Genomic DNA, 20,114 nt, shown 5'->3' on the forward strand with positions numbered 1-20,114 from the left:
ATCAAGCCGCCTAAGTCCAGTGTGGTAGAGGCATAACTGAGGAATACTGTATGTTGAGAGCAGAGACATTGGGGTCTTTGTTGACTTCAAGGTTAGTGTAAGCACAGCTGCCAAAGGGGCCAAGGTGACCAGGCTGCATGTCCACACTCAGGGTGGGTGGTCCCTCTGCTCTGTGCTGGACAGACTCTGCCTAGAATGTCCAGCTCAGCTCCTGGTGCCTGTTTCAGAACAGATGCAGGAACTGGGAGCAAGGAGAGAGCCGTAGCTGGAAGCCACAGTTGCACAGCAATATTTCATCCTGAAGGCCCAGGAGCAAAGTGAGAACTGCCTGATCATCTCCCGAAATCCCAGGGAGGAAGGAGAAGCTACGAGGCTGACATTTCAGGAGATTCTGGGTGGAGCTGAGAGCTCTGGAGTCTGTCTGCTTGGACTTGAACCCTTGCTCTGCTGCTTGGTTACTAAATTTGGTCTTGTTGTCACTTTCTGAGCCTGATTTTTCACCTGTAAAGTGGAGATAATAATAACATCTGTCTCATAACATTGTTGTAAAGATTAAATGAGCAGAAACACTGCACAGCACCTGATGTATACAGGGAGCCCTCAGTAAATGTCAGGGGTCTTTTGTAGTTTGTCATGGAAGGTCTCAGGTGTCTAAAGGGCTGCCAGTGTGCTGGAGAGTTTACTAACTGATGGACTTTACAAGGTTGTATTAAGCATCCTATGTATCAGTTAAGGATAACAAGTGGTCATTTCATATGAAAATCTAAGGAGGAACATGAGAAAAAATTTAAAAACAGCAAATTGATTTAATACATTTTACTTCAGAAATCATAAGACCTTATACATTTACCATGTAGGGTCCAGAAATGGCCGATTTTGGAAAGGAAAATAATCGGAGATGTGCTCTCTTTTAAGGAAAAGCCTGCGCCCCCCCCCCACCCCCCCAATATCCCCAGGTCTTGAAAGCAGCTGGTGCATGGTGGGTAATAACTCCAAGAAATCTAAGTTTTAATAAAAATGGTCAATATAGGCACTGCACTGAGCACTGGCCACCTCATATTTGCAAGAAATGCAATAAGCCTCATGTTCTGATTTGAGCCAAACTCGAGCTCAGGCGTGACTATGATTTCACTCTGTGCCATGCATTGGGATTATTTTCTGAGTAGCATTTCCAGCCGTGGCTTTGCTTCAGAACAGATGGTGTGGCTGTCTCTCTCTTGACCCAGAGCCCCAGGCTGCCTGCCTTTCACATGGCTTGGGACACCACCCCGCCTTCTCACCCCACTCTTCTCTTTCCTTTTATTGGATTTTGGTACTTTCAGATGGACCTTCCCTTAGAGTCTTTGCTGGCTGCTTTGTTCGTGCAGGAGTTTCTCAGAGGTCTGGGGTGGATGTTTATTCCATGTGTCAGACTCTCAGATGGATCTGCCCTCCAGCCGTTCAGTCTCATCTGGTTAGGAAGGAGTTCTCTGGCAGGTCTGGAAGGTCCTGAGGGGAATCTACTGGGTGTCTTCACAATGGATCAAGACTGGGGTGTGTGATGGAGGGGTGGGGTTTGCTGCTCAGAGCAGAGACCCACAGAGAGAGCCTTCCTGCCCATGTCGGGGTCAGAGCACACGCTGCATGGAAACATTGCGTCCCTGCCATCCAAATGCCGCAGTGCAAACTTTGCAGCATGTTGCTGTGTTCTTGAGATTGGAACTGCCACCCAGTGGGCGAGCAGGCTCCAGCAAATGTAAGGCCTATTTATAGCCATGTGGCAAAATGTTCATTTTGGCTCCAGCACAGTCCAAGCATGGCATGGTGCTTTTGTCTTCTCCCTCCTTGGTGGTCTGGTGTCAATTCTCCAGCACTCTGACCTGGGTTCTGGTTTTAGCTCTGCCAGCTGTGTGACCTCGGGCAGGTCAATTCGTATCTTTAATCCCTGGCTGCCTCATCTCTAAAATGGAAGCAATGATCTGTGACCTGTCAGCCTCATGGGTTGTCAAGAGGCTTAAATAAGGCCACCGAAGGGAGACCATTGTCCCAACTATTAACTACTTTACTGACATGAGGATTTCTAACAGTATTTTAGTGAACTATAATATTATAGGGAAATTAGGCACCCAGTGCACAAATTCGTGCACCTTGAAAGGAACTGTGGGCCGCGAGGCTGCGGTAGGCACAGGGATGGGTCTCGGCCCATCCTCCATGCTTCCCACCTGGCCCCTCCTGCTGTAGCCACCTGTCTCCTGACTGCCGGCAGCCCCACTCCTGCGGCTACTCCCACATGCTGACGGCGCGGAGCCATTGGGGCCGGTGCCAGCAGTGGGTGCGAGCGGGGCTGGAGCCATCAGTGGGTGCAAGCAGCGGCTGCTGCTCCAATTGCCCCTCAGGGGCGATCAGGGCCAGCAGCTGCTGCTCGCACCTGCTAATGGCGCCGAGTGATCGAGACCAGCGCCAGGCACTGGCAGCAGGTGCAAGTGGCAGCTCTGGTGTCAGCTGTGGGTGCGAGCAGGGCTGGTGCTGTCAGTGGGTGCAAGTGGCGGCTCCGGCACTGGCAGTGAGTGTAAGCAGGGCTGGTGCCGGCAGCAGGTGTGAGCACTGGGTGGGACCGTGGCGCGTGGGAGCAAAGAATTTTCAGTAACCACCAGAGGCTCGTCCCGATGACAGAGACTGGTTCCCCACCTTGGTCTGGTGCCCCCACTTACCTGCTCCACCATCCCCCTGCGGCCAACACCCGCCATGTTCCGCACATGCCCCCTGGTGGTTAGCACACATCATAGCGACCGGTTGTTCAGTTCTGGTTGTTCTGCCGTTCGGTCTATCTGCATATTAGCCCTTTATTATATAGGATGTCCTTCTTATATGGGGAGGAGAGGAGGCAAAAGGAAGGTTAATAAGATAAGAAATGGGATTTTAAAAAAATTTCTCATCATGATTCCCTGTCTATAGTTAATAGGAACCAAAGCAGTTCATGGGACTAAACAAGGTGAGCTTAGGACCGCCCGTCACCACATGGCAGGGCCAATTTGGTGGCTAGATGTCCTGAGACCACATTCTTACCAGAGGCAGAGAAAATGAAAACCCAGGTGACCAAGTAAACTGGAAATGTGTTCCTTCAGTCACTCCACATTTGTTGGGTGATCTCTGTACACCAGACACCGTGCTAAGTACTGAGGACCCTGGGAGGAGCAGACACCACCCTCCGAGAACTCCCCACCTGGCAAAGGAGACAGCAAAGCATACCAGTAGCCACATAGAGCTCACATACCCAACATCCTCAGCTCTTTTGAACGTGGGAGTACCGGAATGGTGGCCCAGCGGCTTCTCCACAGTTGCTTGAGACAGTGGATGATATATTTAAGTCCAGTCTACCTCCCTTTTAGACCCTCACTCAGAACCTATTTACTTTTGCTCTATACATATGTTTAATAGTCGCTGCATTCCAAGCCCATACCAGTCTAAAAGCAGCAAATTCCTAATGAGGAGAGGGACTTGATGATAGTGAAAAGTGACTTTCTAGATCTGACAGCTAGAAAGAAGAGAAAGCCATAAAAAGTGGATCCTAAACTCCAAGTTAAACAGTCCAGGGCTATTTGGTATTTGGACTGGTCTTCCTTATCCCCATGAGCATCACCATCCATGGCCCATAATAATGACTGATGTTCACAATGAAACTATGAGTTACCCAAAGGAGAAGGGAACAAGAAGGAGCAGCTAAATGTTCCTGAGTGCAGTGTTGGACAGGCCTGGTACACATATTATCTCATTTAATTCTTACACCAACCCAGTGATATGGGCTTTGCTTTCCACAGGCTGTAGATGAGAAATGCGAGGCCCAAGGTGTTGTTTGCTAGTTAAGAGCTGGTGTGGGGCAAAGAATCTAGAGCTGCTTGACTGGAATCTTTTTTCCCCCCAGAAAGTCAGGTAGACCATTTTTTATCTTCATAAAATGGACTAATGTTATAAACAAAGTGTGGTGTCACTCAGATGGACTAAACTTCTGTTTTCTGGAAAATTCACTCACAAGGAGCAACTCCAAATGGGACAGTAGCAGGTCAAAGAGCTCTAACTGCGAGGCTCCCGACTTCCTGCTCAGTGCTGCCTCTAAATTATCACATGGGCTCTGTCCTCAGAGAGTAATGAATATCTGACTAGAAGACCTCCTCCTATCCTTACTCTGTATTTATTGACTCTTATTTAATGTACATTCTTAATGAGTGGGCTATCTTCTTGCCTCAACGTGTTAAGAGTGAGAAGCCTTCCCAAAAGTTTTGTTTTTGTTTTATTTTTCTAAAAATAGAGGGGAATTTCAAAAAATGGACTTTGAATCTACTTAGAAACTTCTTTCTGGACTCAATTTTGATGGCACATGACATTCCCACATACTAGAATTTTCTGGGTGCATCTAACCTATCAGAAAGCATGCTTTTCCTGATCTAAAATCATCACAATAAGAACCAAAGCCACCCTAGCTGGTTTGGCTCAGTGAATAGAGCATCGGCCCGTAAACCAAAGGATCCCGAGTTCAGTTCCGGTCAAGGGCACGTACCTCGGTTGCAGTCTCCTCCCCAGCCGGGCCCTGGTCAGGGTGTGTGCAGAAGGCAACTAATCGATGTGTTTCTCTCCCCTTGATATTTCTCTCTGTCCCTCTCTCTCTCTTCCATTCTTTCTATAATCAATGGAAAAATATCCTTGGGGAAGGATTAAAAAATAACAACAACAACAACAAAAGACCAAAGCCAAATAGAGGTCCAATTGAACAGTCTGTTGATTTTTATTTTTTTTAATGGTAGGAAGGCAGTGTGGTTTTGCAGCATAATAGTCAGCAGATCTAGGTTCTGGGCTGACTTTTCTCCCTGGCTGTGTGACCTTGAGAAAGTGACTATCTATCTCTGATTTTTAGTTTTCTCATTTCTAAAATGAGGATAATAAAGTCTGCCCTGACCACATCAAAGGATGAACATGAATGACAAATGAGATGTATGTAAAGCATACAAATGTAAGGGACTTTTTTTTAGGATTGGATTTATGTACAACAAACTTTAGGTGAAGATTCAGAGACACTGCTCAGTTTGCCAAGAGGCATCTTGTAGAAATTGCATACTTAGACTAAATTTCCCTGGCCCCTTACAAAATTGCTTCCCCTGGGTTGTGTTTTAAGATTTTGATCTCGGCTTTTAGTAAAGAGGTATACAAAAATTGCCTATGAAATCTGTTTGTTGTAGGCATCCTGTTGATACCATGCTGGCTAATATAAGACTTTTTTTTTAGGGTTAACGTCTAGAAAACATTTTGTTTCCCTGAAAAACTGGTCTGTTTTCTCCTTGTTAATAATGAGAGCTATGCAGATAATCTTATTGCCATTTTTTCTTGGGCTACCAGGAAGTTCCTGGTGAAATATACAACTTATTATGTGTAGTGTTGGAAATTTGGTCAACTGGTCTATGTTCTGTTCTCTTTACCTCCTATAAACATTTATATTTTTTCAGGTTCTTATGTTTTAAATTTTATTCAGTGTTAATTATTCTGTTACATATGTTATCCATAAACTATCTTGGATCCCTTGAGAGATAGCATGTAATAGAAAAGTTAACAAATCCTCTGATAAGAGGAGGCCTGAGCTCCTGCCATCTCCCCCTAAACCAATACACACAACATACACACCTCTCTCACAGAGCACAAAGCCTTGAACAAATGTTTAATTCTTGGTGCCTTCATGGTCAACCCATCTGTTGCAGGCATATGAGGAGAACATGTACGGCAGCAAATACCAGTGGATCATCCCAGGCTGGTATGAGCCTTTCTGGTGGGAGCAGGTGCATACAGAGGCCAACTCATCCCGTTGTCTCCGGAAGAATCTACTTGCTGCCATGGAGGGCTACATGGGTGTGGACTTTGAACCGCTGAGCTCCAAGCAGATCAAGACCATCTCAGGAAAGGTCAGTGCCTTTGTCTGTCCATCTCAGCCCCCAAATCTCCTTTGATCATTTTATCTGATTATGTTGGCAGAAAGTGCCCTTTACTATGTGTCACTGGACCTCTCTGAGCTTCACATCTATTAAATGGGAGTAGCCATCCATCTACTGCATGCCCCGCTAGGAAACGGGGGCATCAAATAGGGTTAGGGTGTTTTGTAAGCTCATAAAACAGTGTACATGTAAGAGGTGGAGTTGTGACTTTTACAGTACCAACTACAAGTGTTGCTTCTGAGACTCTGCTATAGTTTTATCCTGTGCCCGTCAGACCGGGAATATCGTTTCTCAGTCACACTGATGCTCCTGTCAACCCAGAGAAGAAAGACTCTCAAGTAGACTTGGGGAAACATGTGCTGCAGACCAACCAGATTGGTCTGAACCCCAATTTTGCCACTTACCAGCTATGATCTTGAACTTGAGTCCTCTGAGCCACTGTTGTATAATAGTAGTAAAAATACCCCCCTCTGGGGTTAAAAGGAGGATTGATAGCAGATTGTGTAAGATGGCTAACATGGTGTCTGATACTTCAGTACTGTCATAACTGGGAGGAGGACCTAGGCAGGGTGCTTAAATCCTTGGGGCCTCCATATGTTCTCACTAGGCATTCTGAACCCCTGCCTTGCTTGTCCAGTAGAGCTATGAGGGACTCAGGCAATATGGCATATGTAAAAGCGTTTCAAAAGTGCATACATGTTCTGTATCAGTGTGAGTATTATCAAGAATCTGGTGATGACAGCCCTGGTGAAGATGGTAACACTCTTCTCAATTTTAACTACCAGCCAAAATGCAATACAGCAGTGCACATAATTCTTTTCTGTCTTATCAGAGCTGAGATCGTTAAATTCTATACTCAGCTCCAGAATTCTTACAGACCCAGTTTCATTTAAAGAATAAACTTCATGTAAAGTAAAATATATGTATATTATTTTATCCATTATTTAATCTCAATTGGAGCCAATTCTATAAGAATGGTTTATTGATTTGTCAAGAAAATTCCAAATCATTAGGACACATTTTGTAAACAACTCTAGATCATGCTGGCACCTGAGAGACCCTAGAAAAATACTCTGGTTAGGAAAGGTTGAAAGAAATATTTTTATACCAAAATCAATGAGTATATAAAAAGGTTTTGAGATGCTGAATAATGAGTAGAAACAACTCATTTCAGCAAGTGTTATTATTAAAAGTGTCAAAGTTTGTACTTCATTAGAAGATAATTGGTGCAGGGATACCCTATACTTTAATCTAAAAATAGTATAAAATTTGAGGAAAATACAAAAACTAAGGGAAAAAATGCTCTGCAGCAGACAGTGTAATAATTAAACTGAGAAACTTAAGGAAGACCAAATGATTACACATGAGATTGTGAAGCTAAGTGGGAGGTGAGGGCCATGGATGCCATGGGAAGGGCCTCAGCTGTCATCCTCAGGAGCATGGATGTGACCCCAGGCAGGCGAGCCCCGATGTGAGCTGTGCACAGGAATGCATTTTGAGAAGATAATTTTTTGCAGTGTTCCTCGTAGCAAATATTTTGACTTTATACCAAATCATTTCCCAGGTCAATGACTTTCCTTTTTTATTTTTTATTTAGGAAGGGAGAAGGCTGGTGAGGAGGCTGACCTTACCCCTCTATTGCTATGCCTGTGAATGGGCCACCTTGGGGCTATTCCTGGGGCTGTTCATTTCATCCCACAGTGTGGGCAACTGACTCCTGGGCTTCCCAGGATAGAACAGTGCCATGGGAGCAAAGGCAGGCTCCCAGCTTGAGGCTGCTTCCAAAATTCCAGGAGGCAAAGTCTTTGAGGCAAGAGGCAGCTTTTGTTACATTATCCAGAGGTTACAAGATGATTGAAGTTGCACAGGGACATCTGTAGCCTTTTAGCCTCTTAGGATCAGAGGCCTTAGGGATCGCCTAGAGATCATGTAGACCAGCCTCCCATCAGAGTTTGAGATCCTTCCAGCACCAAAGGACTCACTATTTCTCCCTTAATGTCCCCTACTGGTCCCTCTGGGCCCACACAGGTCCTTTTGTCAGTGACCACATCCCTGGAAGCATCCCTCGTACAAACTAAACTGCCTGTCCCTCCAGTTGTAACTCACAGGTTCCATGCCTGGGACTAAGGACATAATCTAAGGGAGTGCCAAAAACCTCAATGTTCAAGATAAAAAATATGTAATGAAATATTTTTTAAAATTCAAAATTAATGCACAATTCTATGATGAACAAAATATCACAATTTTAATGTAAGAAAAAATTCTCAGGACCAGGATTAGGCTGAGCTAAATGATTTGTCACCTGATTGTAGGATTGAATCTTGTCTTTATTTAAAATGTTGATATTTTGTTCATCATAGACTTTTTTGCATTTGTTTTTATTTATTAAAATATTATTTATCTTGACTACTGAGGGTTTTGGCTCCCTCTTAAATTCTGCACTGGAAGGGAGCACCTTGCTTGCCGACTCTCATCCTAGCCCTAAGCAAAATGTATCTGTCAAGCCCCTTCCTGAGCTCAGCCATCCTTCATACTTGCTCTTGTTGAACGCTCTCTCCCCAGGTGTAGGGCCTGGAGTTCATAAAGCATTCCTATTTGTGGTCTGACCACAAGCCAACTTCCCCAACCATCTTCAAAAGTCTATGGTCAAAGGAAGTTCTAGAGAGTTGAGAAATGTTTCTTGAATTTGAATTTGCATCTTACATGACTGCTGGGGATGATGATCATCAAGGCACAGGCTGCTGGGTTGAAGCCTGTATTTTGGGGTCCATCAGTGTCCATAAAGACAAGCCTGTGTAGAATCAACCATTCCAAGTCAATGGGCTCTTGCCATCCTCACTATTTACATATAGAGAAGCTAAGGCACAGAAGGGACACCCCCAAGTTCTCTGTAGTAGGTTGAGTAGTGACCCCTAAAAAGATATGTCCAGGGCCTCACCCTTGGAACCTATGAACATGATCTTATTTCTAAAAATGGTCTTTAAAGATATAATTAACTTAAGGATCTTGAGATAAGATTATCCATGATTACCTGGGTAGGCCCTAAATCCCATAACAAGTGTCCTCATACAAGAAAGGCAGAGGAATTTTGTGGCATGGAGAAAGCCACGTGAAGACAGAGGCAGAGACTGAAGTTGATGCATCTGCAAGACAAAGAGCTTCAAGGATTGCTGGCAGGCACCAGAGCGAGGAGAGGGCCAGAACGAATTCTCCCTCGGAGCCTCCAGAGGGAACCAACCCTGCCAACACCTTAGTTTCAGACTTCTGGTTTCCAGAAATGTGAGAGAATAAATTTCTGTTGTTTTAAGCCATCCGGTTTGTAAAAATTTGTATGGCAGCACCAGGAAATGGATACAGTCTTCCAGACGGTCAGGGAGAGATCCAGGACTTTCAGCCAGGACTGCCAGTTTTCCCACACTGTGCACCTTCCTGCCTACCATGCAATCTCTCTAGACTTGTGACACACTTAGGAACGGAATGCACCTAAATCAGCCTTTTCTATGACATCTCAGCAGGCCCCTGTTAGTAAATGGTATAGTAGGAGCATACGGGTCTGGTAATCAGGAGACCTGGCACAAATCCTGGCATTCCCACCAATTAATCCACCACCTCAGCTAGTCACTCTCTCTCCCTATGTCTCAGTATTTTCAACTAAGATGAGAGATTTGGACCACAGAACTCCTGGTGTCCTTTCCAAGCTGAGCCCTCTGACTATGTAAATGTGGTATTGGGTAATTACAGCAAGATGTATGACACGATTATAATAATACTAAACTCTGGAATCCCCAGGATAAAGGTGACTCCTTAGAGAGAAAGTCACAGAATCAGATGGAACAGTTTTCCCTCTTGGAATGCATTCTTTGAGTTTCCCTCTTCTGTATGCTTGTCTCCAGCATCAAGCTGTCCCCAGCTCTCTCATTGGCACCCAGATTTCTGGTAGGAGAAATAACAGGGTCATGGTCTCCCTCCACAGCACATTCATCAGTCCCTTCCTATTGGAATTTCCATTGATGGAACAAGTATAGACCTGGCTTCCCTGAGCACATCCAGAGCTCAGTCTTCCGAGCCTCACAATGACAGCTTCTGGGCACTTGGTTTGGCGCTAATGTCTGGCTTTTTCTCCTTGTTGAGGTTCCATCACCACTCTACGCTCTCAAAGGGACTCTGTGGACACTGGTGATTTCCAGTGTCAGCTCTCACTTTTCAAAGTCCTATTAGGTTTGTTTCCATGGTTAGCATTTGCGATTCTTGCCAGGTTTCTCTGGTTATGGCTCAGCCTTGCCGATAAGGCCATCTTCCCATTACAGTTCCCCTGCCGAGACACAGAGCTGGGCCAGGCATCAGATGGAGATGTTCACAGAACCTTGGACTCAGTGGGGACCTCAGAAGCGGCCCTAACACTCTATCAAAGGCACAGGCTCATTATCCGGAAGAGTTTTGTAATGTTTTCTGGCAAGAACTTCTGCAACCACCCGCAACTGCTTAATCAACAGAACTGGAGGAAACAAATATAGTTAGTCCTCAACATGGAGCCAATGACCGAGGAAATGCTGCACCCATCTCATTGTCATTGCCATGGGAGCTCTGTGACAAAGAACATGAAGTTTCTATGGATGAGATAATACATAAGAAAGTATCTTGCAAAGTGCCAGACACAAAATAGGTGCTCAACAAATTGTACTTCTTTTCCTTCTGCAGCACAGAAGCCTCAGGGGTAAGAAAAAGGAGTAGTGAGATGGATGATATGTCCATAGCTCAGTTATGTGAGGTGAGGAACAGCTGAAGGAATTGGAATTAGTTTTGATTTTTAAAAATCATTATTTTTACTTAAGTAGAACACCCATATTCCCACCACCCAGGTCAAAAAAAGAAAATTACTAGCAATACAAAAGCCATCCTCATGCCCTGTCCCATTCAATGTCTACAGCCTAAAGTAACCATTCTTCTGATTTCTATCACTCTATAGATGCCTGTCTTTGAATATCAAATAAATTAAATTATACAGTATATATTCTTTGGGATCTTGCCTCTTACACACGACATTATGTTAGTGAGGTTAATTTATGTTGTCCCATGTAGACATTTGTTTATTTTCACTGCTATATAGTATTCCACTGTTTGACTATACACAATTTATTTAAGACTAGAGGCCTGTTGCACGAAGAGATTTGTGCAATAGGCCTTCCTTCCCTTGGCTTCCAGCACCGGTTTTCCTCTGGCACCCGGGACCCAGGCCTTCGCTCTGGCCAGAGTCTGCCATCTTCGTCTTTGCTGCAGACTCCCGAGTCTGCAGTCTTGTCTTCGCTGTGGCCAGAGTGCTGCTCCTATAGATCCCTTTGCCCCCCTACCCTCCCTCTCATAGCAGGCTTCCTGCCCCACCTGGCCACTCCTAGCCTGGAGCAGCTGGGTGGCAGCCATCTTTGGCCTTCTAATTTGCATACTCACTCTGATTGGCTGTAAGTGTAGTGGAGGAACGGTCAATTTACATGTTTGTCTATTAGGTAAGAAGATGAGATTTGGTTGTTTAGTTTTTGGCTATTAGGAAGAGTGTTGCTTTGAATATTATTATACATCTCTTGGTGAATACTTCAAAATCCCTGTCTTTATAATAAGTGTTCTGATCTGTCCAGTTACTTTCTTAGTCTTCATATTTAGGGTAGATTCCTCTTGCTGGTACTTATTCTACCTCACCCGTAAATGGCTCCCATCTTCTGTTTTTCCCACTTTTTTTTTTTTCAATCTACTTTTATTTGCCACAAGCTTTGCACCAGGACATGAGTGGAGCAAAAGCCTAAGTGAATACAGTGCTGGAATTTGTTAATTTTTCTCTTTACTCACAGTGATTTTGCAGTTTGGGTATTTCCCATCTCCAATTTTGGTGAGGGTATGATCTTATATAGAAATTTTGCAGCTATAAAGCCATTTTGTTTTGTTTGGGAGTGGCTAAATTAATACACAGCTTGCATTGTCTTCAACTGCCTAGAAGTCCTCTAAATGATATTTATTAATGAACAGACATTCTTTATTTTAACTAAGCCTGCCCCAAGGTCATGAAGATGTTTCCCTCTCTTGTCTTTTAGAAGTGTTATTACCTTTCACTCTTAGATCTACAGCCAATCTGGAGTTGATTTTGTGTATGGTGTGAGGTAAGGATCAAAATTCCTTTTTTCCTTTATTTTTCATACAGATAGCTAATTGATTCATTATCAGTTATTGAAAAGTCTATCTTTTCCCACATTGTGCTGCAATATTACCTTTATAATAAGTCAAATGACTGCATATAGCTGTTTCTGTTTCTAAACTTTCTTTACTCTTCCATTTGTTTGTTTGTTTGTTTTTCACCAAAACATCTTTGCCTCAATTACTATAGCTTTATAATAAGTCTTGATAACTTAATAAGGCTTCTCTCTTCTTTTATAGTTGTTCTTAGCTATTTTCATCTCTTTGAATTTTTATATACGGTTCTGAATCAGGTTGTCAGTTTTCACACAAACCTGCTCTGGTTTTTTTAATTGGAATTTTATTGAATCTGTAGATCAGTTTAGGGAAAACTGACATCTTAATATTATAGTCTTCCATTTTGTATATCCCTGCATTTGCTTAGATCTTTAATTTCTCTCAAAAATGTTTTATAATTTTCAGTGTAGAATTCTTGCACATATTCTGTTTGATTTATTTCTAGGTAGTTGATGTATTTTGGTAAATATGTGTTCAAATTACTATCAAGTACATACTTAGGAGTGAAATTTCTGAGTCATAAGATCTGCATATGTCAGCTTTAGTAGGCATTGCCAAACAGATTTCTAAAGTGGTTGAACCAATTTACATACCCACCAGCAGTGATTGAGAGTTCCAGTTGGTTCACATGCTCACCAACATGTATTATCAGCTTTTTAATTTTAGCCAATCTAGTGGTGTATATTGGTATCTCATTTTAGTTATAATTTACATTTCCTTGATGACCAAATAAGTTAGGCATGTTTTTATATCTTTTTGTTTGTTTATTTGTTTGTTTTTATATCTTTATTGGTCATTTTGATATCCTCTTTTATAAACTGCCTATTCAAGTCTTTTGACCATATTTCCACTAGTTTCTGCCTATTATCAATTTATAAAAATTATTTTTATATTCTGGTTATGAATTCTTGTATGGTTATATATGTTACTTATATCTTCTCCCGTTCTGTATTTTATCTTTTCACTCTCTTAATGATATATTTTGATGAACAGAAATTCTTAATTTTAATGTCATCCAGTTATTAGTCTTCTTTAGGATTAGTATATTTGTGTCCTATTTAAGTGTCTTTGCCAACCCAAGCTCATGGAAATATTTTCCTATCTTGTCTTTTAGAAGTTGTGAAAGTTTTACCTTTCACATTTAGATATAGAAGTCACATGGATTAATTTTATGTATGTTCTGAGGTAAAATTAATTTTTTTCAATATGGATAACCAATTGGTTTGGGACCACTTATCCACCCCACCTCCTATGCTATAGCATCAACTTGTCATAAATTGAATGACTATATATAGTATGATCTGTCTCTGGACTTTCTGTTCTCTTCCACTGGTCTATTTCCCTGCCCTTTAAGCAATACCACACTGTCTTGATAATCAAGCTTTATAAGACCTGATACCTAGTAGTGTAAGTCCATCATCTTTGTTGTTGTTCTTTAATATTTTCTTAGATGTTCTTGTCCCTGATGTAATTTTTCACTGAGATCTACTCACCTATTTACATTTTTCATTACTTTTCATTCCTTCCTGAATTTCTGTTCTCCTCTTTATGATAAATTTCTTTCTGAGTAAAGAACTCTCCTTGGTCTTCTTTTACTGTGAATTTGCTGAAGACAAATTCAGTTACTGGTTGTCTGAAATTTTCTTTCTCTCACCTTTAATTTTGAGAGATACATTAAGTAGGTGTAGAATTCTAGATGATCTATTATTTTCTTTTAGCACTTTAGGATGTTATTTCATTGTCTTCTGGCTTCCATTGTTTCTATTAAGTAAGCTGTCAGGCTTATTGTTGTTCTTTCGAGGTAATGCATTTTTTTCCCTTCTGACTGCTTTTAAGATTTTTGTTTTTGCTTTGGTCTTCAGCAACTTTACAATGTGTTGAAGTGAGGGTTTTTGTTTGTGTGTTTATCTTGATTGGAGTTCATAGAGCTTTATAGAACTTCATGAATCTGTGGGTTGATGTGTATTGGGGGAAATCAAAGGATAATGTCCCTTTAAATATTGCTCCTGCCTATTCTGTCTTTTCTCACAGGCCAGGACACCAATTGTGCATATGCCATACATTGTTTATGTTCATTTCTTATTTTGGGGGACTTCCATCTGAATATTTACTAACCTTTTAACCAATTTTCTGCTGTATCTAATATGCTGCTTCATCCATTTATTGAGTTCTTAATTTCAATTATTATATATTTATTTTTAGAATTTCCATTTTATTTTATTTTTCTTTCATAGCTCCCAGTTTTCTGGTGATATTCTATATCTTTTAATCTATTTTTTGAACATATAAATCTTGCTACTTTAAAGTCCATGGCTAATAACTTCAATATTTGGATCGCCTGTGGGTCTATTTCTATATCCTACTTTTCTTCTTTCCCAAATTTCTTACTTAACTTCTTTTTTTTTATTATGGCTCTTATCTCCTAGTATACATGGTAAGTTTGATTAATTAATTGACCTGGATATGAAAATCTGTAGAGGCTACCGATGGTGTTATCTTTCTCCAGAGAAGATTTCTTTCTCTTAAAGCAGGCTGCTAGGATAGGGGCAAATCACTTTAATCCAATCAGGAATTGAGATTGAATTTAGTTTTTGTAAGGCCTGCTTACTCTATTTTGGTTTGCCCTTATTTCTGGTGTTTGTATTTCAGGTTTCTCACCTGAAATCCTGGGTGTTTACTGGCCCTGGATTCCTACTTTTGCCTTCCTGATACTATGAGACTCCAAACACCTCTGCTTATTTGCTTAGCCCCTCAACACCACTTTTTGCTTGGCCTCTCAGCCTATGGGCAAATAATTCAAGTGCAAATGCCCATCTGAATACCGGGCTCACTTTTTTGTGTTTACTTTTTCTGCTGCTCTGATATCCCTAAACCACAGGGTTTCTTTTGTTTTCCCTCCCCTGAGGAACTGCTGGAAACTCTGACCCAATGCGTTCTGTTCCTGCATCTAGCCTTACAAATCATCATATGCTTCAAGGGAAAACAGCAAAAACTGCTGGACTCTTCTCAGTGCATTTCTCCTCTCTCCTGAATCTTGGCTCCTCAAGTCCTGGATGTCCTGACTGCTTTCTGGTGCCTTTGAATGTCTCTTTTTATATTTTATTCTGCTTTTCTGTACTTTCTTCATAAGAGGTTTGGTCTGCATGAGCTATTTCATCCTAGGGTAGAAGTCTGAACTGAGACTATTTCACTTAAAAGGAGGAGAAGAGCCCAGTGGGGATTGGGGTAAGCATGTCACTGTCTTCAGCTCTTTGAGGCACTGTAAGAGGGCGCAGGCATTTATTGCGGCTTCACCGGAGGATGTAGTGTTCTGAATGTAAGTTACGGGGAGATAGACGAAAACTCTGCATCTGAAGTATGGTTCCATAGACATCAGGCATTCCCTCAGTGGGAGGTTCTGCCGGAGAGGGAGTGGGCTTCCCACACTGGAGGAGTCTCAGAAGGAGCTCAGCAAACAGCTGGAAGTTGCTATTGAAACGGTCCCATAATCGATTTATGGGAGGGACTTAATCAGTGGTAACTGATTTGTGTAACATTGAAATCTTGAAAGATTTTTTAAAATATAGATGTCTAAGTTATGTCACAGAAATACTGAATAAAATGCAGAGCCCTCGCATCTGCAATTTTATCAGGCTCCCAAGTGATGTATAAAACTGAAGTATAGGAATCAGTAGACTAAATATCCACAAGTGTACCTTCCGAATGAGATTCTGTGATTCCAACATCTTATAAGGAATTCTAGGGAGAAACTCTACCAGTTGGAGATATGTCCTTCTCTTCAATTCTTGAGGCCCCCTTCTCCAAAAGCAAGACTCCCCTATATTCTGTTGGAATGACAGACTCATAAGCTTAGTCACATTGTGGGGTTAGCAAGCCTGTGTGGGCTAGCCTGGGAACCCAACCACTATTTATAACATAGTTTCTGTGGGAAACTGTGTTCCAAGTTCCAACAACTGCCTTTCAAAAATATGCTGGAGCACAACCTGTCAGTAATTGGGAAAACCTATATATAAAATTATTTTCTCAGAGATTTTAGCATCGCATACACTTGACCTCAGAGAATGAGTAATTAACCAGCTTTCAATGTCGGCTTTACAATGGAAGTTCTTCTGCCCTGAGTAATTGGAGGCCTGCTTTAAGAGCAACTATTACTTTTTAGCCCAACAATTGTTTCTTCCTATTATCATTGTTTTGCCCAAGGGAGATTAGTGCTGGCTTCACCTGGGAAGTGATGAATAGCTTGAGATACAAAGTGGTAGCAAAAACTTCAACTTGGTGCTTGCAAAGACAGTGAGAATGAGGTCATCTTTCAGGATTTAGCTACACCTGTGTCCCATTCCAAGGACTCTGCCCACAGAAATGAGGTAAACAGTCATATTTCCAGTATTCTCCACTCTCCTTCTGCCCTTATCCCTGGAATAAAGAACAGTTTTTGAGATAGAAAAGATACAGATTTTTAAGTAAAAGGATCTATAGGGACTTGTGTGGGCCCCAAGGTCAAACTGAATATATAACACGATCTTGATTGCCCCAGTATCCCCACAAAAAAATAACCCCAGTAAACTATATCAAGGAAGTTTAAAAATGGCACTCATTTACCTCCTGGTGAGACCAGACTCAGGTCTGGACTCCCGACTTCAAGAGGGTCACAGAAACCTTGAACGATGTCCCACTGGCATGTTCTGGATAGGAAAGAGGTCTGGGAGACGTCATCTGAAGGTAATCATTAGGTTGAACAAACAGGACTCAAAGACAGACACCAGCAGCCCTCGGATGCCTCTGTGTACATCAGGAAAAGCTCACAGGAGCAAAATCCAGGAGGAGAAATGTCAAAGGGACCTCATTCGTTTTATGCCTAAAGCAATTAATTGAAGAAATACATATTCAAATCATTTTAATACCTTAAAAATAGCCAGTAGCTAAATCAACCAGAAACTGACCCATATTGCATTTAAACATCAAAGAAAAATATAGCCAAATAGTAAAAGATGGAAAAATAACAAGGATGCATTAAAACAAAACATTAAAGATGTGACTACCACCACAGCAATATGTATTAAAAGGAAATGCACCTAATAAATAAAAATTACCTATCAATATTTAAAAGGAACTTGCTCTAATTGTTAATCAGAGAAATGCAAATTAAAATTGAAAGGAGATATACTTTTGCCTTAACCTAACCAACTGACAATGACTTTTAAAATTAAAATATCTGTTGTCAAAGATACAGGGAAATGAGTGCTTTCATACACAGTGGAATTTTAACTTTTCATATTTGAGGAGAATAATTTACCATAGCCCTATTTATATACTTGTATATGTCAATAGTGTTTACGTTTTGCTTCAGCAATTATACCTTTAGGAATTTATTCTGAAAAAAAAATTACCAGTGTGTGTTTAGAAAATTTAGATACAAGGATGCTTTTGCCTAAATGTGCAATAATTGGAAATTGTTAAGGAAGTACAGATAGGCTGTCCACACACTGGAGGTCTGCTGACCCCTCTCAGCCTAGGCTCCAGCATCTCGAGATCTGCAGGGCATGTTGGGCAGGTGGCTTTGCCGGATGCCAGGTTTAAGAACCCATGCTCACGTCATGGACCTTTCCTCTTAGTAGCCGGGGCTGGTATTTCTGGGCACCTACCATGTCCTGGACACTGGACTGGGTGCTTTGCATACTTCATCTCACTGAACCCTCATTGGCCACCCAACAAGGGTGGACATGCAGACCTGGGGGAGATGGGACCACCCCAAGTCACAATCAGCAAACTACAGAGCTGGGGCTGGATGGCAGGTCGTTCTGCTTCCACATCCTGTGTCCTTATCACACTGCCAGGCTCTTCCTCTGTTCCTGAGAGGAAACTTCTAGATCACTTGGTCCAACCTCCTCATTTTTGAAATGGAGAATGAGGCTTAGAAAGGGTCTCTATATGTATTGTTTTGGATTCTGGTGATACCTTAGTGATTAAGACAACATCCCTGACCCTATGGAGCTTAATTCTAGTTGTAGGAGGGTGGTTGGAATGACAGTAAGCAAGAAAACACGTAAGTAGGAAAATCACAGGACGTGAAAAGTGCAGTAAAGAAGATAAAACTAGCCCTAGCCAGTTTGGTTCAGTGGATAGATAGATCGTTGGCCTGTGGACTGAAGGGTCCCAGATTCGATTCCCAGTCAAGTGCATGTACCTCAGTTGTAGGTTTGATCCCCGGCCCTTGTTGGGGCATGTGAGGGAGGCAACCAATTGATGTGTCTCTCTCATATCGATGTTTCTCTCTTTCTGTCTCTCCCCCTCTCTTCCACTCTCTCTCTAAAAATCAATGGAAAAATATTCTTGGGTGAGGATTAACAAAACAAAACAACAAAAATAAAGAAGATAAAACTAGTGGATAGAGAATGCCTGGGTGAGGGGATTTTTGAAAGGGTAGGTTAGGAAAGCTGTCCCTGAGAAGTGACAAGTGTTGATATTGAAATGCTAAGACCTGCAGAAGAAGCTTTCCAGGAGAGAAAACAGCTAGAGCAGAAGCCCTGAGGTGCAGACAAACTTGATGTGATCAAAGGACCCAAAAGGTTTAAGGAAGAGAGAGAGCGTCCTAATGGACCCATTCATGCTCCCCCAGGAGAAGCGAGATGGTGAAGGATGATTGCAGAAAGCCAGCCCACAGGGATGTGCAGCACGTGGGGTATGATTAATAGTGAGAAGAGGCTGAGCTGGGCTGGAAAAGGTGCTGTCTCCTTGAAGAACCCTTGCTTTGAAGAGAACTGCTGTGTATTTTGAGTGATGAACAGAATATGATGCTGGACCTGATGCATTCCTGAGGAAAACCTGAGTCATCCAACAGGAGCCAAAACAAAAAAGGAGGTTGAAACACCAACATTCACATTTGACCCGGCAGAATTCCTCGCCTGCAGCATCCACAGTGTGAGGGTCTTGGCCATCCCCAGGCATCTGTGTGAGTGACCCCACTCTGCTAATGCCTTGAGCCAAGGGCAAGAGACTTGGGCTCCAGCCCGGGGACAACCCAGCCTCTGATGGCTCAACTTCACCACCTATGCACTAGATCAGGCCCCAAACAACTTGGGGTAGTTTTCCAAAAGCAATTATGCCTTCAGAAGTCAAAAATGAGAGAAGTAACAGAGCTGAAATTGGACCAGTCTAGATACACACATGCATGTGCAGATGCTCACACACAAAACACAAGCCGTGTGACCTTGGGCAAATTTCTGGACCTCTCTGTGCCTCAGGGTACAGGGGTGGGGCATATATGAACACATCTAAGGGCCTTTCCCAGTATAAACTGACAGTGAATTGATCGTTTCTACATGTGGCTTATCCCCAAGGAGGGTTTTTTCAAAGGCTAAGCCGTGGGCTCTGATGATATTTCTGGAAGAGGGGTTCAGAAGTGACTTGGGAAAAGGCCATGGAGAGACTGAGGATGACAGGTTCCCTGGGGCAGCATTCACTGGACCCAAGTAAAAAGGCACTTTCAGTATTTTGTGACCACAGTCAGAATATTAATATTACCAATGAGTTTTTTTATGAAATTTAGTTCAGTGGGACAAAAGAACTTTTTCTTAATGTCAAGTTATTAAACAGACCCTGTTATGCTGTAGAAAAGGAAGGAGGAGGGTACTATGTACCTGGGACCTGCCCTATACCCCATGCTCCAAGAGGGCCTCACTCAGGCCCCATGGAGCTCAGAATCCACAAGCCCCCGGGGATATGCCCAGCTAGCGCCTATTCCTCTCTCTCCTAGACCACGCCCCGAATTCCCTGCCTAAATGGCTAGAACTGCTTCTGGTGTCCAGGGAACCTCTTGTGTGGGTCAACCCTCTTGAGGGTGAACTGCAGTTCTTTGGTGGTCTAGGGGCTACTGATGCTGGAAGGGGGAAGCGGTGTGGCCTGAGCTTGGCTGGGCTGCCGAGG

General features: G+C 42.5%; 1 protein-coding gene across 1 annotated transcript in view; it reads left to right on the forward strand.

Moving 5' to 3' along the window:
- The window catches only part of GABBR2 (gamma-aminobutyric acid type B receptor subunit 2), a 315,641-nt gene that overhangs the window by 169,684 nt on the left and 125,843 nt on the right, over positions 1-20,114 (forward strand). Inside the window, exon 6 of the mRNA XM_079789934.1 lies at positions 5,724-5,924. Coding sequence (XP_079646060.1) covers positions 5,724-5,924 — 201 coding nt within the window. The remainder of the gene's footprint in view (positions 1-5,723; positions 5,925-20,114) is intronic.

Source organism: Cnephaeus nilssonii (genome assembly GCF_951640355.1).
Source record: "Cnephaeus nilssonii genome assembly, chromosome: 14".
Taxonomy (NCBI): Eukaryota; Metazoa; Chordata; class Mammalia; order Chiroptera; family Vespertilionidae; genus Cnephaeus; species Cnephaeus nilssonii.